At 33.2% G+C, this 26,091-nt stretch overlaps 3 protein-coding genes across 5 annotated transcripts; 1 reads left to right on the top strand and 2 right to left on the bottom strand.

Moving 5' to 3' along the window:
* The first annotated feature begins 2,877 nt into the window (after positions 1–2,877).
* On the top strand, positions 2,878–5,963 carry LOC130647880 (astacin-like). Of its 2 annotated transcripts, XM_057453886.1 has the most exons (4): positions 2,878–3,759; positions 3,848–4,007; positions 4,127–4,569; positions 4,690–5,963. In XM_057453886.1, the coding sequence occupies exons 3-4, from the start codon at positions 4,371–4,373 to the stop codon at positions 4,803–4,805; spliced, it is 315 nt and encodes a 104-aa protein (XP_057309869.1). In that variant the 5' UTR covers positions 2,878–3,759; positions 3,848–4,007; positions 4,127–4,370; the 3' UTR covers positions 4,806–5,963. The 2 variants fall into 2 exon arrangements, with proteins under 2 accessions (XP_057309869.1, XP_057309870.1); XM_057453887.1 differs by having other exon boundaries at positions 2,878–4,007.
* A 2,483-nt stretch (positions 5,964–8,446) lies between these two features.
* Positions 8,447–13,810, bottom strand: LOC130647759 (uncharacterized). 2 transcript variants are annotated; one of them, XM_057453720.1, is made up of 6 exons: positions 13,505–13,810; positions 11,538–11,694; positions 11,206–11,229; positions 11,104–11,125; positions 10,675–10,844; positions 8,447–9,491 (listed from the first exon to the last, which is right to left on the bottom strand). In XM_057453720.1, exons 2-6 carry the CDS (start codon positions 11,649–11,651, stop codon positions 8,526–8,528), a joined length of 1,296 nt encoding a protein of 431 aa, XP_057309703.1. In that variant the 5' UTR covers positions 11,652–11,694; positions 13,505–13,810; the 3' UTR covers positions 8,447–8,525. The 2 variants fall into 2 exon arrangements, with proteins under 2 accessions (XP_057309703.1, XP_057309704.1); XM_057453721.1 differs by having other exon boundaries at positions 13,509–13,810.
* Positions 13,811–17,706: 3,896 nt separating this feature from the next.
* Positions 17,707–25,325, bottom strand: LOC130648224 (survival of motor neuron-related-splicing factor 30-like). The gene is made up of 10 exons (XM_057454260.1): positions 25,080–25,325; positions 23,588–23,653; positions 21,966–22,007; positions 21,350–21,450; positions 20,757–20,847; positions 20,571–20,665; positions 20,121–20,187; positions 19,681–19,749; positions 19,237–19,305; positions 17,707–18,756 (listed from the first exon to the last, which is right to left on the bottom strand). Exons 1-10 carry the CDS (start codon positions 25,323–25,325, stop codon positions 18,676–18,678), a joined length of 927 nt encoding a protein of 308 aa, XP_057310243.1. The 3' UTR covers positions 17,707–18,675.
* Positions 25,326–26,091: the final 766 nt, after the last annotated feature.

The raw sequence follows: 26,091 nt of genomic DNA, 5'->3' as shown, positions 1-26,091 counted from the left end.
CAGTCACTGTCTTAATTGTGCTGCACACAAACAGACACTATGTTTGCATCAGCGGAACACTCAATAAGCTTTTTTTCCTTTTTTCTTACAAAACATCAAAACATCAAGACACGTCTTACTTGTATTTAGTATAATCCGATCCGGAACTTGAACTTACTTCTGAAGATATTCTTGTTTGGCACTTCCGAATAGGTAATTGTTTTAAAGACAATAGGTCATTGACGTAAACAGAGCTTGCCATGGCATGTTGATTAGGGAGACTGGCCTAAGCATTCTGGCCTAAAAATTTTGAAAGTTTACCTTTGTCCTTATCCTTTGTAAAATTCGCACGTTGGTTTCGCTTGTTGGACTTGATCATTAAACACATTTTTCTTAAACATAAAAACAGTCATCGCATCGCAATTTTTATTAGTTGAAGTCCTTAAGTTTAAAAAAATCATAATCAACATGGGTCGTCCAATTAATGAGTTGCTTCCTATTTTCATGAGTTCTTTTATTGCAAGTGTGGTAATCTCTTCGAAAGTGTTGTTTTGAGATTCCCCGTTGTAAAAATTGATTAGAATAATCTGTTTTAAAATACTCCCAGAATAAAAAACAACTGTTCAAATTATTTCTGTTAGTTAAGTCGCGTTCACAATGTAACAATGATCACAAGGAAAAAATCTACAATGTCGGAAATACGTTTTAACTAAACTATTCATACTACTGATTAAAAACAGTCAAACTTAATCGAAACCTGTGTGGACGCAAACCTAGCCTTTAGCGTTTAATCATTCTGTACTATTGCGTTTTTATTGTAAGAAATAAAATTCTTATTTGCCCAGTGCGTTAGAATTAAATAAAGTTTTCCGTCTATCAAGTCAGTTCGATACAATTGAATCACTACGTAAATAAAGAATGACGCGAGTACTAAAGATGGTTTCAATTTTATGTTGTTGTAACTATCCCGATAGACTGTGTACAGTTAGACATCATTCACCAGAAAAAATCGTTCAAAAAAGAAATTTAAAAAAAACAGGATTCTGAAAGAAAACAATGATATCCGCTGCTTAGTCATAGCCCAATCAGAAATGATGCTCATTATCAACAGTCCGTGTAAGGTGATAGAGAAATCGAATTGTGACAAGTAGATATTGATTACAATTAAATATATCCACAAGTAATTACAAATGCAATTACCTGCCAGATTACTTGCTCGTACCATTTTGGATGATATCATTCTATGATAAATATTTAAATGTTGATCACGATTGCTTGACACTTAGTTTTTACTAGTCAATTCTAAAACACTCTCACAAGCAGTTTTCTATTTATTCTATAAATAGATACACAAATGTTTGCATGTTTTACAAATGTTTCCATGGCAATGTCAATGTCCACAGTGGAAGTAAACTTAGCACTATCAGCTTGATATGGTAATTGTTACTGCTGACATCGGCGTAATCGCAAGTTTCTAGAATTCATCCACTGATGAAAAAAGACTCTTTACTTTTTAATATTAGACACATATAGCTTAAATGTATTAAAAAATTTCTTGTCAGACGAAGCAATGTTTGATTAGATTCATTAACTGTAATATGCTTTTTCGTAAGAGTAGTAAATGATAGTTCGACAATTTTAGCTTTCGCTGTCTATCATGGGTCATTTCAAGGAATCACCTAAATTTTTAATGGTCATACTGCATAAATTTGATACCTAAGATAATGGCATCAAACTCGTGTTGAATAAACTTCTGTACTTGGACAATGCCCTTGTTATGCGTAATCGCAGGATAGTGGGAACTGCGATTCCTGTATGACAATAATTAGTCCGCTAACTACGTCACTAATTATTAATCAAGAACTGTTAAAATTTAGCGAAACTGAAAGTAAAAAAACTGTAAACATGTGGAAAGAATATACAATTAATTTGTTAGTCCAAATAACAAATTGTGATGGAAATAAGCTTATCGCTGCATATTGAAACCATTCTTGATTTCTAAATTTATAATCTTACATTTTAAATAAAACAATAAAGTATAATCATGTTTAACTTTGCACCAACCACACAGGAACTCTCAATATTGTCAAATTGTGTGCAATTAAATGACAGATACGCGATATTGCGACCACAAAGGAGATGGCGATGGCGAAGGCGTAAAGTGATCGTCTTAATTGGACGTTCATATTTTTGGGACGTTTATCTAAAATGTCATAATCAATGGTTTGAAATAAAAACATTTGATTGAGAAAGCTTAATATATATTAAATGGGAAAAACCTTCCAATTACAAAAATTTTTCAACAAAATTCTTGTGTTGAATATTTGGAAAGTGACAGCCCGTCAGTTACTTGTTTAATGAGGTAGCTAATCTAATTATAACTTGTAATGCATCTTGTAATGTTAAAATTAATCTATGATACCTATGGTATTAGCAAGCCAAAGCAACAATTAGCGTCTGCATTTTTAATTTAAATGATCATTAAGTAATATTTCTTATATCATAATGGAGGTCTAGCTAAAGGGACTTGCCATACTGTAAAGAAATTCAAACTGAAGTTAGTCCTAGAGCAATGTAACACTAATTGTTGCGTCACGTCAATATATAACCAAACAAAAACATCTCCAAGGCTGTTGTAGCTTCTTTTCATTCAACTGCATTTTTCGCTATCGAACTTTTTTGCTAGAGTGTATGAGCTTTAAACAATTATAGGTTGAACAAGTGCGCACAGGCTAACGAAAAAGCTCGGAAAATATAGTCAATTCGAAAGGAGCCTTTTGCGGCTATGCTTAAGATGAAAAGCTTGTCGAAAGAATGGGTTTTTACACAAATTAGGAAGTTATAATCTTAAAATTTACCCTGCCCTCAAAGAACTGTGACGCCCTGAGTGAGAAGGAAATTTCATCCGTTTGGGAAAGTAACCTTATGCATAAAACGTACCTTAATTCATCCTCAATAAAATTATAAATAGAAGAACAATAGACAACAGAATGATAAGAAAAGCTGCTTTTGTTAATAGGGGAAAATGGGCTTAAGCTAATAGGAAGTTTAAGCTAATAGGAAGAAACTAAACACTTGCGGGAAATTTAGCCACCAATCACAAAATCAGTTACTTTTTCATATTTTTCCCTGATAAGGCATTTTAAACATATCATATTTCAATAACCTTCGTATCTTCATATTAATACAAATCACAATAAACTTCATTAACTACGATTGCTATTTTAAAACGCTGACGCGAAAATCTAAAAACGAAGATACAACACACAAAGGGTATTTTCAAAGAAAATCTAAAGAATATCCTATCCTATGATGATTAATCTTCCAATTACCTGTTTCTGATTACCAGTCATTTGATCAATATGTTAGTGAATAAAAAAGACAGGAAACCAGATTGATTAAGGATATCGTAATTGCCAAACACAATCCGGATTATCAAGCAAAATGTAGCTAATACGAATTGTTCGTATGGCCATATCGAATACAATTACAAGTGGGATGTAATTAGTTGTTCCTTAATGAGCTAGAACTTGTGTATATTGTGGAGTTTTGTTCTCCGTGGATCTTACCTTCAACGAAGCGAGAGGAGCTGTGTTTACTAACTTGCAAGTATAAAATTGAATCAAGCGTTGATAGTATATGTTCAAGTGAAAATGAAGCTTATATTATTAGTATTGTCTGTTACAATTTTAACATGCGTTGTGAGTATTCCAACTCCATCAAAGAAAGGTAATGCAGCTATGGAAAACATCTTAGAAGTAAACAATAAATGCGGCAAAGGTTAGTTGTTAAGTGTAATAGAAAAATAAATTTATCAAATAGACGCTCCATTAACTCTTATTACATATTTGCTTTGTTATTTTATCAGCTTTGACTAACGTATTATTGACGAAAAGATGACTTCTGAACAGTATGAACTTCATAAAGCAAACCCTAAAAAAAGTCGAAGAAGAAGAGCTTTGTCGAGAAAAAGTGCAAACATTCTATGGCCAGGAAAACACTTCACTACACCATCTCTTCCCAATTTGGTAAGTGCGTTCTGAGTTTCCTGTTTGATTCAGAACAAATGTGATAAAATGGAAACTTCCAAACAATTGGCAGTATGAAATAACTTATATTCAACAACTATTTCTCATTTCTTTGATAGAATCAACGCACAAACAAGTGATATACTCTGCCATAAATGCTATCCAATCAAGAACTTGCATTCGTTTTCAAGAGCACAGAGAAGGTTCTGCATCTACTGGTCATGTTAGAATGTACCCAGGCTCTTTTTACTATCATTCACACCAGTGTATATACTAATTCCAGTCAGATCTTTGTTGCCCTAAAGTACCTAACAATCGTCGCAATAACTAAGCATTATCCCTAAAGAATAACTTATCAAGGAAATGTCCTTCTTATTTGACAGATGCTGGTCTTACATTGGATACACAAGATTCAGTCAAGATTTATCACTTCAAGCACCAGGGTGTGTACACAAAGGAGTTATCGTCCATGAACTTCTTCATGCACTTGGTATATTTCATGAACAATCCAGAGCTGATCGAGATAGTTACGTCCAGATTCACCTGGAAAATGTCCAACAAGGTAACTTAAAAATGGAAGCAAGAACACAATTTATAAACAACTTTAGCAATTAGTTATTTCTTCACTTTATAAAGCCCAATACATAATACAGTGTTTTAAAATCGTCTATATTTTACTTAGGTTTGGAATATAACTTCGATAAGGAATCGACAGAAAGTCTTGGGGTTGAATATGATCCAAAATCCGTGATGCACTACTCAAGGTTTGTTATTGTTGCCCTTACCTTCACCAGATAAATCAGATTTCTCTCCGCGTAGTTAGTTATTTGTATTTAAACGTTATTCTACCTTAACGCTCTTTATTTGTAGTTGGGCGTTTTCAAATGGTGAAGGACCCACTATTTTATGGAAGAAAAATCCATCGCTATCATTTGGGAGTAATGATTTAACCGAACTGGACATAATACAGCTAAACAAATTGTATGATTGTAATAATGTCCCCACACCTACAACAACAACGACAACGACCACCAGACCAACAACCACAACAACTACAACAACCACCAGACCAACAACAACTACAACGACCACTAGACCAACGACAACTACAACGACCGCCAGATCAACCACAACTACATTGACTACCAAACCAACGACAACGACAACGACCACCAGATTAACAACAACTACAACGACCACCAGAACAACAACAACTACAACGACCACCAGACCAACAACAACTACAACGACCACCAGACCAACGACAACTACAACAACTACCAAACCAACGTGAACTACAACCACCGCCAAACCAACGACAACTACAACCACCGCCAAACCAACGACAACTACAACGATCGCCAAACCAACGACAACTACAACGACCACCAGACCAACAACAACTACAAGCACAAGTACAACGACCACATCAGAGCCTTCCAAAGGGTGTAAGTATTTTCTCATTGCAATTTTAAGCGAAAAAAACACATTAGTTTTGTATAATTTTGTTAAATGCAAATATTTTCTTTTGCAGCATGCGGAGACAAGTCATTCATCTGCATAAATGTGCCATTCTACAAAGACTTTTATTGTCAATTGTATTCTGAACAATGTCCTCGATCATGTGGAAAATGCAGTAGATCTGAAAGTGAAATGTGCTTGAACCTGACCAACGAACCTTACACTAATTGCGAATGGTTGGCCAGGGCAGGATATTGTCAACATGAAAATCAATACACTCGTTATAAAGCCAAGAAGAAATGTCCTCGAACATGTTGTGAGCGAGGTGAATTGTACAAGAAACCTAATCCTCAAAAAGATTAACAAGCATTCGAATGGTTTATTGTCAAAAAAATGATGTTTTTTGCCACATATTTCAGAGTAAATCATATATCTTTGTTAGTCGCCATGTTAAGAACTGAAATTAAATGCACAAGGACATCAACTTTTATCCGATTAAAAAGCGTTTTAAAGTTTTAGGAAAATAAAGACATATTTAGAGGTATTTATCATCTTTATATTTAACATTTATTTAAAAAAAATGTATTTATTATATGAAATAAAAATATATTAGTTTATAAATCAATCAACAATTTTGTTTCCCTGGCTTAGTTCAAAGATGCATCTGGAATTGATCATCCGTGCATGAGTTTACTTTCTCTAAGAAGCATTTTTGTTTATTTTAAAGCGCTGTGGTGTTAGATTGCAAGACTACACTTCTTCAGCCACTTTGCAATTTTACTTTATAAGTCACGTTAACTGAGGTCTTCATGAAAAAATATAAGAGTCTGGAATAAAAAATGGCTTTTGTTATTTATCAGAGCAAGAAAAAATAGGAGTATGTCTTTTAGTTTTAGTTAAGTTTAAAAAAATAACTTCAAATTTATCATGGATACAAAATGCCCTTGAAATTTCTTTGGCATTGAATTCACATATCAACTCATCGTACTGGTATGTCACTGTACTAAAAGTGTTAAAAACAAATGCACTTTCTTTAAGTAAAAGTAACAGCATATATAAAGCGAAATGCGACTTTTTTTTAAACTTTTCCGTCTCCTTTATTACGTGAAATCGTGAACAGAAGTCATTTTTCATCACGTGGGTAACTAAGGAAAACCTGGGATCAGTTTGGCTAAGTTTCCTAAACCTGGATTATCGAATTTTGGAATGAACGGGTTGATGACGTTATCAAAAAACCTTTAAAGCCCAATATTTCTGTATCCGTTTGTGAAAAGTATATGACCCTATACGTTTTCTTTGTCAGCGCTCAATGTAATGGTAATGGGTAAAGAAATTTCTGAAACATACTTTTTTGAAGTAACGGCGGGTTAATGTTTACGTCATCAAATTTAAATGACGGATTGTTTCCATTCTCCTTCTGCGTAAGTGGATTTTTTCAAAGGATTACCGACTGGTAATTTCGAATAATATAAGAATCGGTAATAATTCGGTTTCCGATATAAAATTACTAAATTCACGTCATATTGCCTTTTTTATCAAAGTACCTGACAACTGTGTTTATTTAAATGCATTTGAACTGGCACCGAAGGAGATACCCTAAAAAAATATACACATTTTAAATTGGGCGATCACAAAGTCAATCTTCTTTCTCTAAAAGTAAATATTAAAGACTTATCAATAGACAAAATTTTGGTCGTCTATCATATTGTTTTTGATAATTCGTGCAACCCGAAAACAGTTTATGTCAAATTCAATGATGATTAATTATTATTAAAGAAACGATCAGATGAGATTAATATATTAAAAAACAATGATGGAGGCTAATATTACCTATTTCTTTGTATTATCGCACCCACGTATAGTAAGGAGTCAATTTACTTTAACGCTGTCTTGGGCAAGTACAGTACATAAAGTACAAGGTATTAAACTTTCAGATGTGTTAGTTTCATTTGAGTCATGCTAGCAAAGAGCTTTTGACTACGATCAAGTTTATGCTGCTCTAAGTAAAGTAAAAACTTTTAGCTAATCTTCATGTGAAAGGTAGTTATTTATATCCGCTCCTTTTAACTCTACTGTGATTTTGGGTTCCAGAAATGCACTGCAACCTTACTAACAGGCGCTTTAGCTTGTGCCCGTCCTTTGTACCTTTGACTGCTACATGATTGTCATCGACATGGCTGACGTTTTTGCGATTCATATGGACGAGAGGAAGTGTTGCTTAGTACCTTTACCCTATATTTTTTCACATCCCAGTCCTTTCCCTTGCGTCTGCATTCTATCGACTGGTGGTACAGTCACGTGACTGGCTGACATTATATGAGCTTTTATAGAAATTTACTTTATATAAAAAGTGATGGCTGATTGTTCTTGTTATGACGGAGTGACAACAGCTAGCTTGTTTTTGTTGTTTTAGCCCAAGCTGTGCAAAAGATATTCCCGTCAAAATCCGACATAGATAACACCTTTACAAACTTCCGTACAGTATACGTTTTTTTTCTAAAAAACTTTTTAAATATGGACATTAACCGGATATTCATCAAGGTTGCATCGACTATTCGTAATTATTCAGTCGAGCCTGTGATATTCGACGACGCGCAGAGGAGTCGAATATTAACTAAGCGAGACTGAAATAAAAGAAATTAAAGTGCCGGAGAAACTGTCGAATATCCCGAGCAGATATTCGATATCGTATATCTGCTGAGATGTTTGACTCTTCGCCAACGACTGTACGAAAATCCAAAAATATTCCTGCCCGAGGTGCATGATAATTGTAAATATGGTTCGTACAGTCGTTAGTCAAATATCTCAATCAGATATTTGATATCGGATATCTGCTGAGATATGCGACTAATATGCGACTAATATGCGACTAATATGCGACTAATATGCGACTAATATGCGACGAATATTCCGTTAGGCGCTCCCACTTGAGGTGCATGATAAAATTTAATATGGACATAATAAAAACTTTTGACACATTGAGAAAAACGTTATGATTCTTTCATGTCACCATAAATAAGTATAATATATACACCGCCCAATTTTAAACCAATCATGTTATAGTGTTACAGCTAGTGAAAGAGTGGTGGACCCCTCAAGTTTTTTATGAGTGAATTCAAAATTGTTAATGTTTAATTTCTCTGTGCTGTCAAAACCAAAGTTCTCCATACTTATTTCTATCCCAGAATCTTTAAAATTGATATTCTGAAGAAGAACTGGCATAGATTTACACTTAATCTTTCTTAACATCGCGTTAACTTTATGTATGTCTCCATCTAATCGCGTAAGCAGGTTTTTGCGATTCTCTAATCGCTGTTTTGCGTCCAAATGACGTTTCTGGACAACAGGATCTAAAACCTTCTTTGTTTTCCCTTCTCCATATGCATTCAGAGTGTCAGGTTTGTTTCCATTCAGATCAATGTCACTATCTGTTTTGGACAGATTGCAAGTTTCAGCTTGATGGAAATGTCTCAAATTAGTCAATGATCTTGATATTTTCCTTGTCATGCTCAATTTCTTATTCGATTGAGGCGTTGGTGTTACCGACCTTTTGCGGAGGATGTCCTTACTTTCTTCACTAATCAAGGATGAACAACGTTGACGCGTCATGTATGTGTCATGAGGTATCAATGCTTCAGATATCTTTCTCATCTGGTTGGCATAATTTCTTTGTTGCACCTGAATCATAGATAACTTCCTCTCATTGTAAGGGCTGCTACCACCCTGAGTAAATGATGTCGCAGGCTTCTTTCTTTGAGTTGTGGGACTAATTCCCGGCGATGTTGATGTTTTTCGTCGATTTGACGGACTTCTATTTGGTGATATGAAAGTTGGTGATTGGCTTCGTTCGTTATTGTAAATACTGTGTCCTTGCAGTCGAGGAGACGACGATAGCTTTCGAGAAATCAGGTCCTTGCGAATTAACGTCGTCGGTGAGATGGATAATTTGCGCAAGGAATTCTTTAACGCACTCGATGATGTTCTAATTGTGTCAACATCTTGGTTTGGAGCACTCTCCTCCAACTAGATGTAAAAAAACTTTAGGTTAAAAGGCAAGCAAGGATGTACGAAGTGTATCATCAATAACTGAATTTCGATATCTTCACTAACTTATAGCACCTTTATCTTGGACAAGAATAAATTAATTTTCGGTTCAAAAGCTTTTGAAGTTGAAAAAGGAGATTGCAGTAGAATTAAATTTATTATTTTTATTAAAAAAAGTTGCTTCTTCACACCGATAAACTAACTTTATGTATATAACTTTGATACTAAGGTTAGGCAAGAAAATGTGCTTTATAGCAAATGCGGTGTTTTTTTAGTATTTTTATTAACAAAATTCAAATTAACTAAATATCAATTAAAATTGGTGGTATGGAGCGCTTTCCTTCCTACAGACAGTTAATTAGTTTGATCTGAGATAGAGCAAGGAAAGAAAGTATCAAAAATAGAAATATTTATCATTTTTTCAGTCTTTTTGGTCTATTTGGTCTTTAGAAACAATTACGAACGTAGAACTGTATCGAAAAATAGGAATGAAACAGTCAAGTGATTAAAAACAGAAGAATGAGATGGTTAGGACATGTTATAAGACTACCGGATAACACACCTGTTAAAATAGCACTTGCCTATGCTGAAGAACAGTAAGTATGAAAGACCACATGGAAGACCTATTTCGACGTGGCTTTTTATGATGAAGAAACAACTTAGGGAAGAGCATGACCTGTCTTAGAAAGAAACATGCACATTGGCTCTGGACTCAGACGTATGGGAGAAATATATATATAAAAAAATTATTCATTTTATGCATGCAATATGTAAATTTATTTTACGGAATAATGCTTTATGATAATTTTGGTTTATTACTACTTCAAATTTCTATTCATTAACTTCAGTGTCGCCACTCATACAAAATATTTTGAAACATGCAATCTTGTGGCAATTTTATTTTTTCCATCATTCTGATGAAAAATATTGTCAAGTTTTTGCATAAAAGCCTGTAGCCCACGAGGTCTGGGAATGACGTCATTAGAGGTTTGGTCTATTTCAGTAAAGAAATAATAAAAAAGACCCCCGCTCGCCATGAAGGCGATGTGAAAATATGAACACACAAAATATTCGACTACAAATCTTACAAGAGAAAAACTTACATGTGCTATTAACTTTGACTTCCCAGTTAATTTAAAAACACAAATCAAGCGTAACTTACCGTTGTTAGCTGGTTTGGTGAGGACGCTCGCGCTTTTAAACTTTTCTTTCTTGGTTTGTTAGGTACAGAGAAACGGCGAAGTTTCGGAGAAAGATCTAATCCATTGTATGTTTGACCAGGGACGAATAAATGACTAACATCCATGGACTGTCTTCTTTTGGAGATTGTATCTAAAAATTGTAGTGTACAATCACAAACGTTTAAGACAGAGGGAACATGAAATCACAAAACATTGAAGTGGTTTCACTTGAATGACACCTGTTGCATTTCACGAATATAAATCAGAAAAGAACAAAGTTTTAAAGCATAGGTCAGGATTATTTTTCAAATTATTAGAACAAGAATTTTAAAATGGCTGACATCTTATTCACCCGTTACGATAACTTGTAAAGATCGTGCTGGAAGAAGAGTAAAAAATAAGAGTCATACCATGTATTTGAACAGCTTTCTCCTGGAATGAAATTAACGACAAGAGGTTATATATTGTTATATATTTATTGAGAAACAATTTTAAGCTGGTAACATACTTACGTATTTCTCTAAGACTTCATGTTCCTAAAAATAAAACAAGAAAATTCAAACTTATAACACGTGGTTCATATCACTTGATTTAAACCACGTGTTTCATATCACGTGACCCATCCCCCTTGGTTCATAGCCCCTGCACTTCCAATAACTGGTATGGTTAACATCAGGGAAGTTTAATTCAGATTTGATATCAATGCTGGTCAATATTATATAGATATGTGGCCACACTAGCTTGGTTGAAAGGACATGGGGCGAACACAAAAAATCTGTTCTTCTTGCTTGTTTTTTAAACAAAATATTTTATTTGCTAAGCGTGCATCATGAACTTTGTTTACCTTTGTACGGAGTAAACTGTATTTTCTTATTCTTTCGATAGTGACGTCACAATTTGGATTTGAGCATCTATTGAAATGATGATCGTCATGCTGATGAACATGGTGGACATTCATCTTGATTTAATCTGAATTGATCGTTTGAACTGATGAGTAAGAACTAAATAAAGTTCGAAACACTTTCAACTTTAAATTTATCTGTCCCAAATACTAACACAGTATTTTTAGGCCAAGTCCTACTTCTAAAAGTTATCACAGCTAAGCCGATAAACCATAAAAAATATATGAGAACCGGACAAATTTCCATTTTACTCACTTTCGTTATGAATAAAAATTAATATCTAAAGGACTACAAAATAATTTCCAAATAATTTAACATATAACTGATTCTAACTTCAAAGTGGCTTAGTAATTTCCTTAGTGTTCAAGTTGAGAATAAGGTTGCAAAGTTGCTAAAGCAATCCTGGAAGCTGCTTTCCTATGTACTCGACTGTTTTTAAACCAGTTTAAATTTATAAAATTGAAAATTTAAAGTTGCTAGGAAACAGATTTGTTTCAGAAATAGTGTTACTGAAAGCATTTGAGATGTATAGAACGATCTTGAGCGTTTCTTAGAAAGCCGTTGGCTCGTTATCACTTTCAGATCACTTTTATTTTTATGTCAATTCAGAAATTGATTTTAGGAAGGAAAATCGTCATATTTATGACATGTTTCGTGAAGATAACATGAAAGCAAAATTATACTTATTTTCTAATTTATACCTCAAACAAAAATATCTTTATTTGTTATTATTTTTAATTCTTTAGCACTTATATAGTAGAGTCAGTTTAGAAAGGACTTGCTTCTTTTCTATCTACCATACTAGTATGAATAAACGAAAGAAGTTGTGCTTAAATACTTGGAAGCAATACTACTTTCTTCGATTTACAATGAGTAACATTTATACTGAGAATTTTTCAGTGGCTTAAACTATTTTATTTCCCGCTTAAAATTTATTTTTTCAATTGAGAAACCCTATCCTTTTCCCCAGGCTCCCTCTACCCCGGAACTGTTAATACGGAGCACGAAGCGATTAACATGAGCGGCCTGCACGTTAAGTATAATCGCACACCAACCTGGAGACGAGATTGGAAAAGGCCCAAAGTAGCTACGTTACGTTTTAGCAAATCGTTTGTAAGAATAACTTGCGCCATTTTTGTTCTTGGTTCTGGCTTAACAAAAAGAACCTGTAAATAGCGTTTAGAAAACTTGACTTAGCATTTCTTCCACTCTTAAAGATTGTTTAGTTAAGATCATCGATTCCTTCAAAAAAACATCCGATTAACACACTTGGATTTTAGTTACAACAGAAACAATGATAGGTTTCGAAATAAGAACACATTAAGAACTTACTCAGCTTGTTTTTATATATATAAGAACGCTTATCTTAAAGAAAGGAGATTTTTTAACTTTTTTAATTTAGATCCTCAAAATGTTCTTAAATTTTTCTTAATTTTCTTTCCTTTAAAATAAGATTTTAGATAAGTCTAGTGATTCGACGGACATTTCAGATATAGATGAAGTTGAAATGATTTTGATGTAGTTGTCATTTTAGCTGCTTTTACTGTAAATATATCTGCAGTTCACTTGTAGCTATTTAGCTATAAAAAACGTGTGGATTATCAAATCAAAATAATGTAAGTCTAAAATTGTTAAAAGAATTATTTATGAACATTTTTGTCTTTTTCTAGTACCCGTGTTTTTTTTGCAATGGATGATTTCAACATTATCTATTTCTTCGAATCCTTAATCATCATAAGTAAATCTAACCATAGATTTTCCTATTTTTCGGAAGAACACAAAATAATATTTGAGGCTAAAAAGTGTAAAAAAAAGAAGCACATTCAGTTAAAATTTAAATACTCTTTAAAAAAGGTACATAAGGAAAAATAGTACACTAGAGAATTTCTACAAAGAAACAAAAACTTACCAACCTTTTTCCTTCCAACTTTTAAATGTATCTAATCTTTTTTCGTGAATGAACACAGCTTAATCAACCAAGCAAATAACATTGAAGGAAAACAACTTGTTTTAAAACTTAAATAAAAGATAGCACGTTGAAGATAAATAAAAATAACAAACAAATAATAAAAATTAGAATCCACATAAGAATATAAATAACATGATTTTTTTCTATTCATACAAATGACATCATAATAATTCGCACTTCGATTAAGAACTGTTTGATGAAGTTCGCCATTTTTAATTTGGCTCTCCATCTTAGGGTCTTTCTTCTTCTTGAGACTTGAATGCTAATTTGGCGTTATATACGTTTTAAGTTCTGACCATTATAATGGCGGGTTTCAACTGGAACGAAAATGATACTAAGAAATCAGGGAAAACGTAAAAACTTCTAATTTCGAAATTATCTGCACCAATCGATTTGAAAACTTTCGTTTGAGTGGAAAACAGCCTTATTGTGTTCAAAACTTAGACAAAAATCTGCTTTGCACAACTAAAGCTCGAATTTTTTCTCTTTGTTTTTTTTGTTTTGTATTTTTTTTTGTTTTCCCTTTTAAACAAAGAAGGCTGGGCCGAGAAAGTTCCTTGAATCGTTTTTCTTATGTATGATGAGATGTGCGCGTTTATCTGTTTACCAGAAGAGACAAAGGCCTGGGAACGAAGTTGTATGTTTACATTAATGTTTGATGACGTTTCAAGACAATTTTTTCTCATCATTAGACAACATGAACAGATATGGAACCAGCTACTTGTGGTCGTGTATACTTAGATATAGCTAACAATACATAAACGAAAGAAGAGGACTTGGCTTCACTTGAAGTTTTAAAATTTTGTCTGATAAACATCAATATACTTCTTTACACGTGTGCCCAAGGTTTTTTTTCTATACAATGCTATAAGAATTGATATGAATTTATATTGTTCAAGCTTGTGATGTTACCATGATAATAAGAAACATGAAAGTTAATAACAAAGAAAAAATAGTTTAGGTCATTTTCTTTTATGTAAACGTTAGAAATAGTATTAATTTTCGCTCCAAACCTTACGCGTAATATCTGTATTAAATTTCGCGCAGTTACGTTTTTTGAGTAAATTAGCAGGAATATAACATTTAAAATACAGTGAAGTTTCGTTCCCAGAGCAGAGCTCTTTGAGATAAATCTGTTTTTGAAGTTTACTTCAAAGAGCTTTGGGGACGAGACTTCATACAGTGAACTCTCGATATAAGGAACCCTGAGCAGACAAAAAGTTCGTTGTTATATCGAAGGCTTTCTTAAGGAGCGACAGAATTTTGCTCGTAAAATTGATATGTTTATATAATCGAGATGTTCGTAAAATCGAGATGTTCGTTATTTCGAGATGTTCGTTGTTTTGAGATGTTCGTTAAAGAGAGATTTTACCGTATTTTAAGTTCTAAACCATTCAATATCAACACTAAAAATAACAGATCCAGCGACCATGCGGAGAAGAATTGAAACTTGCGCAAATAATGTCAACCACATTACGTTCGTTATCTTAAAAAATGAGAAAACTCTCAAGAGAAACAATACAATTTATTCACAAATTGGTTTAGTCTGGGATCTATTTAGATATATCATCCGTGCAGGAGAGTGATATATAACTTCACCATATATTTAATTTGTTAGATAAATTTTTTCTTGAAAATGAAGAGAGAGAAATTAGTTGAAAGATATATCTAATATAAATAGATATTTATTGAAATCCTTTATTGAAAAAAAACCCCTGAGATCTTTGCTTAAGGACCTTTATTAGAGAAAAAAATAACAAAATCGTCAACCCAAAAGAAATTGTCACTTTTGTCCATTTTCCTTGGTTGCATTTTTTTACAAAAACCCTTCTAAAAGAAAGACAGTAAATATAATGAAAGAAAAAAGTTAAAACACTTAACGCAGTTCTGAACTATAAACTATAAATCAGTTTCGTAACACAAAATGCCTTTCACATTTTCCCCAAAACATTTCGTCACTGACAGTTTTTGTACGACATAATATCTTCTTATTGTTTATCCTGTCTCATTCATCTCATAACCGAAATCTGGAGTACATTAACTTTCCATAACAATTCTTTTAAGATGAAAATAAAATTCCCACCAGCATGAAGTAAAGATACCTTGTTCCCATGGTCTTTCATATTTTGCGATGTAATATAAGATAAAAGATCCAGGGAACAACGGTTTAAGAATTTAATAAATATGCATAAAAACGACTTTTTAATTTGTGACATGTTTCGATCATGTCATTAGCCATCTTCAGAATAAATAAAATACAAATATCTAGTGGTTATAAATACTGTTCTAAATAATTACTATATGTTAATTGCAATAATTATATCAAATTATAATGTGAAGGCGAGTGAAAAAATTATGTAAAGAAAGAGAAAGAATATGGAGAGAGAGAAAAAAGGTGAGAAAAAAGAAAAAATATAGCACAGTTAAAAAATACAGTGCTAAGTAAGTAATTTGAGAATTGACATCAGTCTTTTCCCATTGGATATGAAGGCCTTCCTTGATTTTTTAATTACTTTTGTTTTTAGCGTTATCTATTGTTCCAAATAATTATAATTATAAGCTGAGACACGTGACTCCTTAGATCCTTCCACTTTTGTGGGTTTCTCTATTTTAGTTTTAAGCTAGCGTGTTCAACCTCATCCCCAGGACTTGTTAGGCTTTTTATTTCAGGCTGTCTAAATATAAAAAGCCTAACAAATTCTGCGGAGGAGGTGAATATTTATCATAGCACATCCGTATTTCATTCTCAACAGAGAATGCTTCACCCCGATCAGACCTCTGAACATGACGGGCGAGTATAATGCGTGTAAGTCATATTGAAGAAGAACTACTTTGTTCATCACTAACATACTGCCAAGCAGTGAGCGGGATTTGATCTGCGGTCCCCAGAACTGGGAGCTGCAGACGAACCCACTACACTACGTACGGCAGTATGTTAGTGATGAACAAAGTAGTTCTTCTTCAATCTGGGGAGGATGTTGATATCGTGATGTCTCGCTAATATAACGACAATAGCAGCCAGCACATTTGAACTAATAACACTAATTTAGAGCGAGCATTAAAGGGTAGTTTTTCTTTAGAAGAGAAGTACTGTTGAATTTTAAAAGAATTAAAAATTATTTTAATGTTTACTTTAGGTTTATAATATTTTTTAACTAAGGCCTGTAATTTAAGTTTGGACTGTCGTGAGCACTTACCAACATATGGAAGTTTAATACAATGTATGTTAGATTTTTTTTTTTATTAACTTGGTCAAAATGCATTCGATTTATAGATAACATTTAGCAATGCTATTAATGAGATTAACTGGTTATAAATTCTTTCGAAAGTTAGTTTTAACATTTGTCACATCTTACCAACCCAACAATTGTTTGTTTTGAAGGTTCAAACATTTAACCTAAATCAAATCGTTATTAGTTAGTAACTTAATTTTTGAAAATAATCTTAGCATTCTTCATTGCAACGAGGTCGTGCTTCTCATCTTATAATATTTATTTAAAATAATAGATAACGCTAAAAATAAAGTTAATTTATGATTTAAAGAGGCCCTTTATATGACTGCGCGATATTAATTCTCAAATTATTCACTTGGCACTTTTTTTTAACTGTGCTATACTTTTCCTTATTTCTCACCTTTTTTTCTCTCGGTATTCCTTTTATCTTTGCCTAATTATTTCCCTCGCCTTTTACATTATAATTTTACATAGTTATTGTAATTAACATATAGTCGGACAGTATTTATAACCAATATTTATTTTGTATTTTATTTATTCTGTTCTAATGACATGAGCAAAACATGTTTCAATTAAAACTAAAATATTCACCCCGTTCCGTGATTGCAAGATCTGTTGCAGAAAAATATGCAGTTTTGAGTTCTTTTTTACGTGCTAATCGGAAACATGTTTATTTCTAAACTTTATCCCATTTCTATTTACTACAGTTTATGTCATCATAAAAAATGTTAACTGTCCGCATAATGAATATTCTTTACAGGAGTGCTAATTTATCTTATCTTTGTGCATGATACACGAGCTTGTTGAAAATCACGAATAACATTAATTAGCTGCCATCGCGTCAAGATGACCATCAAAGAAGTCACGCAATTCTCTTTTTGAACATTTTAGAAGTCACAACATAAAAGATAAAACGTGTCGATATTTTTTTTTCTAACAAAATTATCAGCTATTAAAACAATAAAAGGAGCAGTTTAATCATTACGTCACACTAAAATTGTCTTTTTGACCCACATCAACACGCTTCCTCATGTTTATTTATGGGACCCTCCTATGCTAAGTTACACCAAGCGTAACATTTTTTCCAATTCAAAATAACTTTAGGAATCTAAAATCGACCCCGCATAGCTACACAAAATTACCCAGTATAGCTACACAAAATCGACCCAGCATAGCTACACAAAATCGACCCAGCATAGCTACACAAAATCGACCCAGCATAGCTACACAAAATCGACCCAGTATAGCTACACAAAATCGACCCAGCACAGCTACACAAAATCGACCCCGCACAGCTACACAAAATTGACCCAGTATAGCTACACAAAATCGACCAGTATAGCTACACAAAATCGACCCAGCATAGCTACACAAAATCGACCCAGTATAGCTACACAAAATCGACCCAGCATAGCTAAACAAAATCGACCCTGCATAGCTAAACAAAATCGACCCAGCTACACAAACCAAAACTATAGAAGACTAGTTGTACGAACTTATTTTTTAATGTTTCTCAAACTGTTTATATATCATCCAAGACAGGGGTTGCAATGAAATTGCTTACCGTTGCGTTATCATGGATTTGAATTAACAACCCTAATTTATAAGCACTGAGAATCATGAAAAACGTGTGGACAAACCTACCCACAGGACGTGACGTAATTATTAAACAGCCCTGAACATTAAAATTACAATGTATTGGACGAAGGATCAGAAAAGTCTTTCTTTTTTTGACACACACCAGTCACACAACCAAATCCGTCGTGGTTGGTACAGGACTACCTTTGCCAAGATGTGCTTCTCTTTAAACGATACCATTTCGGTCTACACGACAATACTTAGTGTAAAACAGGACTTATTTCTTGTGTAAAACAGGACTTATTTCTTGTACATGTATGAAGACGCCGGCGTGTAGTCAGTCATTCCTTTGCCTGACGTGCCACACGTACCAACACCAATCTATAATAAATTCAGAGCGTTTAGGAATTCTTAATTTGCTGAAATAAAATTTGTTTGCAGATATTCAAATAAATTTAAAGCGTTTGTTGATGTTAAACAAAGATTTGTAAGTTTGGAGTAAAAAAAGGTATACCATAATAAAATTAACCTAACATCATATTAGCTTCTTCGGTACCTCTAATACTATTTTTAGAGTTACACTTGCCAGAATTAACGAATACTATCATGCCGTTTGATATCGCACCAGCATGGAATATTTCAATGTAATTTCTTTACGGAATAATTGAAAAAATTATAGGAATTCTTAATTTGCTGAAATAAAATTTATTTGCAGATACTAAATAGCCAATAGAATGAATATTTTTAAACTTGAAAATAATTGGCATACAAATTCTTCTTTTTTCGGCTTTTATAAAATTTCCAGACTACTAACATACTCCCTTTTTTCAGGGTAATTTCCAAAAACATTACGGTACTTACTTTTCCTTTTCCGTCTTCTCTTGATGCAAATATACTTTTCTTGTTAATTCCTTTCACCTTGTGTTTGCCCTGTAAAATAAAATCACGAAATAAGACATCAAGGAGAATCTTGAGTATTTCGAAGCATATATTTTTAGGAAATATATATTTTCGTGGATTGAAAAAAATAACATTAAAATTGTTAAAAAGAAATTTGAAAACCCTAAATGCACAATTGTGATTGGTCGGTTAAATAAAATGAAATTCAAATCTCTTTAGCATCTTTTCAGTTTTTGCGTTTTTTCGCGAAATACACAATTAACGCACCTATTTTCGCCAATAAAATTTTAGAGAGAAATTCGCTGGTAGTTGTTGTCTTAATGTCTTTTTAGACTGTTTTAATACCAGTTAACACACATACATACGAACAAAACTACACCATCGAGAAGTTAGAAAAAGACTCACCTTCAGACTTCCTTTTTTAAAAAATGTTTGCCATCTGTTTTTACCAGCTTCGCGCGCTTCTTCAAAATCCTGTGAAGAAAACATATCCCTATTATAAAATTCCAAAAATATTCTTTTTGTTCTTACAAAATCAAACTTGGTAAAGATGCAAAGTGTTTTGAAAGTCGGGCGAGGATACCCCAAACTAATGCTTCATGCATTCATGCGAATTTTAAGAAAATCTACATAACAAACATTGTGGCGCTGTTACTAGGCTTAGCCCTTCCCACTTTCCCTTTTTTTAAACGTTAATATCTTGTGAGCAAAGAACTGTTATTAAGATCCGTTGAACCACGACCCCAACACCACTTTGTCCTAACACAATACGATCATGTCAAATTATTCTACACTGGAACGGCTTTACCACTACACCACCTGTGAAACAACAGAAATTACATTACCTTCATTCTTTGCTTCTTTTTCTGCAATTTCTTCTTTTTTACCTCCCTTCGTTTGTCTATTTCTTCCCTGCAACAAAAGAAACAACATAGTGAACCAGACAACAAAGACTTTTTTTTCTTCTTGAATGCAAACACAACGCACATATCCACTTCGATATCTCACTCTCAATTTAGATTATTATACAAATATGTAAGGTTGACAAGTCCAGCTACCTGCAGAGCTCCAATAAACCACCAATTTAAATTCAAGGAAAAAGTTCTGTAATTATATAATGGGTGTCCTCATAAAATATTAGACCATTAAACACGAATGATTATATTTCAGAAAAAGTCCAATTGTAACTTGAATTGGTGACAGACCGCTCTATATTTTTATTTTCTTTTTTCTAAACTACATGATCATAACATTATTTTAAAAAAAATTGAACAAACAGACAACACCAACTTTACCTGGTAATTTTATTTGATTTATTTTGAGTGCTACTAACAATAATGGTTCCTTGTGGTAACTTGACCTCTTCTTCGATAGGTTCCAGTGAAGATAACTGTTTATAAGAAATGCAAAGAGAATACTTCAAAACTTAAATAAAACTTAAATAAGCTTAAATAGAATATCTCTTGAATGAAGCTACTTACTTTTACAACATCTACAGAACCACTGTTGTCGAATTTTACTGTACATGAAACTTTATCGTCAGCTATCATGTCCACAGTGCATGTATAATATCTAAACAAAAATGTTTCACCGTTATTTGCACGATAAAATGTAAAAGGAGAAATTTCTGAAATGCTTCTAGATTGTCATATTTGTACTCCTAGTAAGTAAAAAGAATAACACGGTATAGACAATATATAGAATGCTTTCGCCATGTTTATATTTGGAACCGTTGTTAAAGTCAAGCAAAACTGATGGTACTAAACAAATATTCTGTCTTTTTAGATTTGAGCACATTTTTCTGAATCATAGTGCAACTTGAGATATCAAGTGGTACCCAGAATGCAAGAGAAAGGTTGTCCAAGTTAACCTTTGATGTTGTCTTTTTTGTACTTACTCTGTTTTTTATATCTTTACATGTAGCAAAGGTTATCGCAACCCGGCCTAGAAATAAAAACCGACAGATCTCGTGAAATCCAAAAAAAAAATTGTTTTCCTGAGTAATATAAAAGGATTATATATGAAATTTAAACTGCTTTTGAACCAACAAAACATTTTGTGGCACGGAACTTACTCTCCATCTGTTTTTCGTATAGCTCTGCACCGATCACCTGACTTCCATTCTTTCCCATTGGAAACCAAAGTCACATCAGGCGTCTCTTCTACTGCTGGTGCCTAAACATAAACCAGTTTTATAGGCGAATCAAAAGAAAAGAACTCTGAAGTCCATTAAAATGTCTCCATGATACCGTTTTTTTATTTTATTTATTATATAGTCAAATATTTATACCAACACTTCCGAAAATAGTATTTACAAAAAATGCATTTGTCAATGTGTGCCCGGTGCATAAGAGTGGAAAAAAATCTGTGAAAATATGTATGGAAAAAATGATAAGAAGTTGAGATGTAAAGACCAAGTACTAAAAAAATCAAAGCCTAATTAAACAACACAAGGAAAATTATCCAAACAACGAACAAAAAAGGGAACAAACAAACAAGCAAAATGTAAATATCACAATAAAAAACCAGCTATTGATGTGTTCACGAAAAAACATGTTCAAAATCTACAAAGTATTTAATGTTTCCTATGTCACGTGGAAATAAAAAACAGCAATTTTGATCGCAAATGACAGCACTTATTCACTCCATTGTATAGGGTATTTTATATTCTATTTTAAACTTGTACTTACATCATTAATTTGCATCAGTTCTTCCGAAAGCTGGATCACTTCCTAAAAATTAAGTTCAGTTTTTAGCAACTGGATAAAGCTTTTCAGGTTTAAAATTTTAAGTTTAGTTTAGCTGTTCATGAAAAATAGAGTAATAGAAAATACAGCTTTTCTTCCCTTTTTTGTTGTGTCACAACTTTTTATCAACATTATTAAGGACGTCGGATGTGATATTTGAAATACTGACTTCAAGCACGCCAAATTGTTAATCAGATTGTCCAAAAACAACCTGATAAAAACAGCTTTTACTTAAATTTTGCACTAATTGACTTGAAAACGAAGTTTACTAAGTCAGATAGTAGGAAGGCATTGACTGTCCAAAGATGCCACTAAAATATAACTTTTTTTTAGCAGTAGTTCAATGATGGACATTTTTTTAAAATCAATCCGTTAAAATTCTAGTGACGGAGGGTAACTATTACACCGGAGGGTTGTCACAGTGAATATTACGCCCTTAACTTACAAAAAATGGAAGTAGAATTCAGCCGTAGCTATAGCCCTAAGCACGCTTCGATGTCAGGGTTCAATCCAAGTTACTAAGTGACCTAGACGATTTAATTAGACCAAGTTGTATGGTTAAACTCATTTAGTGTGCTTTATTAACTTTCTTACATTGGAAAACACGTTTTTCACTTTTAGATGTAAACAATACGAGGATAACATCTTCTGAATACTTGTGTTCTTTTAAACTATAGCCTCTCACTAACTAAAATCATTCAGGGCACAGAAATACTGTGCTGCCGTTCGATTCGTAATAATAATGGAAAAAATTGTATATTGTATTAAAAAGTAGCCCAGCAGTTTTTTCTCCCACGCGACACAGCAGGCAATAAATCAGCCTGTCCTCGGTTTTGTCAGGAGAGAGGTGTGAAGACTCCAATAATTGGGTCTCCTGTATAGTTTTGCTTCATGTTAAACTGTACCAGTGACAAACTTTAAAGTATGTCACCTGGGACTTCTGTGATATACAACCTAATGATGCCCTAACCTACCCTTCGGTACCCGTTTTAAAAGGTTATTGATGTAAATTATTTATAAGAAAGTTTTTGTTTCCTTTTTAGAGCTTAGTTGTATTATTCACATACACTAATTTTCGTCAAAGGCGTAATAATTAATAAATTTTGCGACTAATTGTTAGCAAGTAAAAATTCTTTTTACTTTTTAAAGTTGGTACCATAGCTTTTACAAAATCACAACAAAAGAAATTTAATTTGATTGCACTGGGTAGAAAAACAAAGTTTTGTAACATGCTGTTATAATTACCCTCCCTCACTATATTTAAAAAAAAACATGTGGTAGAGAAGCATATATATATATATATATTGGATAACATTTAGAGCTTATGCTATAGAGCTATAAAAACATGCTAGCCTTTATACTTAATGTTCTTCAAAAATTATTTATTATTTATGTGAATCTTTTGAGAGGAAAGTCAACTTTAAGATGGGATGTTACTGCAAATGTCAAGTTTACCACGGTCAAACCTTGCAATTTTGCACCTTATTTCCTTATATACAAGTTTGTAAACACAAGAAAATAAAACAAGTTTGTAAACACAAGAAAATAAAAAGTTTAAAACCTACCAACAAATCTTGTTTAAGTTTTTTAAGATCTTCATTATCTTCATCTATCAATAGTGCAGCATCAACCTATAAAATTAAATTTTACTACGTAAAATTAAATTTCTAAGTATAGAACTTAAGCAAGAAAGAAAAAGAAAATATGCAGAAATTAGCCTCACCATTCATTTTTTTAACTAAATTTTAACCTGGATTATGCTTCAAGACATGGATGGGGTTATAAAAAATCTTAAACACACGAACAGTACTGCTTCTAGCTTTAACAAAATACTGAACTATGCGGGCAGAAAGTTATTCTGTGTAAACAGGTTAAGCTGCTAATTTTCCCAACTTGAGGGAATTTATCTGGAAAAAGTGGAAGTTTGGGACAAAATATATATATATACTTTTTCACTATCAGATTCTCCCTATTAATTTAAGTTAATTTAAATAAACTTATCACGGGAGGTAAGCTTTATATATACGGATCGTAAATTTAAATTTAAAAGTGGAAAATTATTATGAAAATTGGGGAATAATAACTCAGTCAGTAGAGTGCTAGACTCATACCCAAAAAATTGTGGGTTTGATCCCTACAAGTTGTTGTTTTAAACCCAGGTTTCTGTAGCTTAGGGGCTCCCGTCATTAAAAAACCCGACAATTTTAGGCAAAAATTGACTGATGTAATGTGAAATATTGTGTGGGGTTAGGCCACCATAAAAAATATGTTGTGTTTGCGTCCTGAAGATCCCGCAAAAATGAGTCGGTCAGGCGTATTTTTTCCAGGGATTTTCAGATCGGAGCAAGCAAATTCGTTGCCAGGGCCCATACAGTATAGCATCACTCGACATTGTTTGTAGACTATTTTTCGCCGCCCTGTCAGTAGCCACAGGAGTGCCCTAAAGGAATTAATTTTTACCAAAATTAATTTTCACAAGTTTTTGTCAATTTTGCATAAATTAGTTCTGGCGGAAAATTTTCTTTTTGAAAAATATCTTGCGAAATTTTTTCCCGGTCTTTTTCCGACTTACCAACTCAGGTTTTTATTACCAAAAGTGAGTCGGTCGGAGGACGCGAACACAACATTTTTTGATGACAGCCTTAGCTTATAGCTATAACTTTGTGAATAAGGATAAACACAATAAACATAAACAAAAACCCAAAACTTCTGAAATTCGTTAAAGTTTCTGCCCTTAAAATAAAATCAAACATTAGAGAATTGTTATTTATTTGTTTTATATTCGCTTTGATACACATATCTCGACTTCCACCGTCAACAACCTTTTGCTTTTATAACCCAAAAACTGAAAAATCCAAGCTAATTAAGGAGCAAAAAACAAAGCTCTGTGGACATTGTACTGAGTTTTATTTGAAATTCAGTATACTGTCCAGAGCCATAACACCATAACCACTACACATAAGTTGTTTTTCGTCTCCTCCGGTCAGCTGCGCTTGTAGCTAGCTAGCTAGCTGGGAAAAAGAAATCATTCAGTCTAATCTCTAGTTAGCTAGCTACCTGTTTTAATTGGGCTTTGTAATTCTCTAAATTGTCATCTAATCCTTCACCAGCAGAAGCCATAATAGCAAAAACTGTATTTAAAATTTGTACTCTACGTTGCGTGACAAGCAGTCCAGTCCAGCTGACAAATTTCGATGTATGAAATGAAAGAACTTTCGGAATACAAATAAACAAAATCGGGATAAAACATATCGGATTATTTAATAAATCAAGAAATTGCTGATCCTCAGCCCCTATTCCCATGATACTCCCTTAAAAAAAAGAATTACAATGGATTGCGCTGGTTAAAACGATAATAGGAAAAGAGATGGTTTTGAAAGTCCGGCGATATCAACGCGTACACAATGCGCTTACATATCCATGTTGAAACAAGCAGTCTCGTAATAAGCCTGCGCATATTTTTATAACATGGTGGGGAAAGGTAAACAAAGACTGTAGATTATATTTTCAATAATATGGAAAATCAAGTGACATCAAGTTACATAAAAATTCTTTAAGACGGTCCCCCTAATAAAATTTCTAAATTTTTATCATCTTAGAATACCGTGTCAAGTAGTGCTTATGACAAATTTAGGTTTGTATTGCGCATTCTGCCACTTTTTCCAATCAACCGCAAATGTAAGTGAATAGCAACGCCAAAAGCAACCATTTTTGGTCATTTTTAGACAGCTTTTCCGTCGATGTTTAATTCCTTGCAATAGCTACAATCCTGGCCAATATATAATGGAATTCCTTCTTGTTGGACTGAAGAAACCTGCCCCCTCCCCCCCCTTAAACAGTGTTGACTTTGGCTTTGGCTGTTCCTTGAATGCTCAAAATTTAACACAAATCAACATTGTGTATGGGGGTAGGGGGGAAGGACAGCTAAATTCCAATAGTTTTGGCCAGTATTGTCTGCATATTCTTGCTGTTGAGACTTAGTTTTTTTTTGAAGGTATTAACACAAAATCTTATTTTTATGTTTTGGTCCGTATATATCTTTTTCACAGACATGGACTGTCAGCATATA

Source organism: Hydractinia symbiolongicarpus, chromosome 6 (assembly GCF_029227915.1).
Source record: "Hydractinia symbiolongicarpus strain clone_291-10 chromosome 6, HSymV2.1, whole genome shotgun sequence".
Lineage (NCBI taxonomy): Eukaryota > Metazoa > Cnidaria > Hydrozoa > Anthoathecata > Hydractiniidae > Hydractinia > Hydractinia symbiolongicarpus.
Note: the sequence above shows the minus strand (reverse complement) of the source record. Positions and strands in the feature narration are given on the sequence as shown.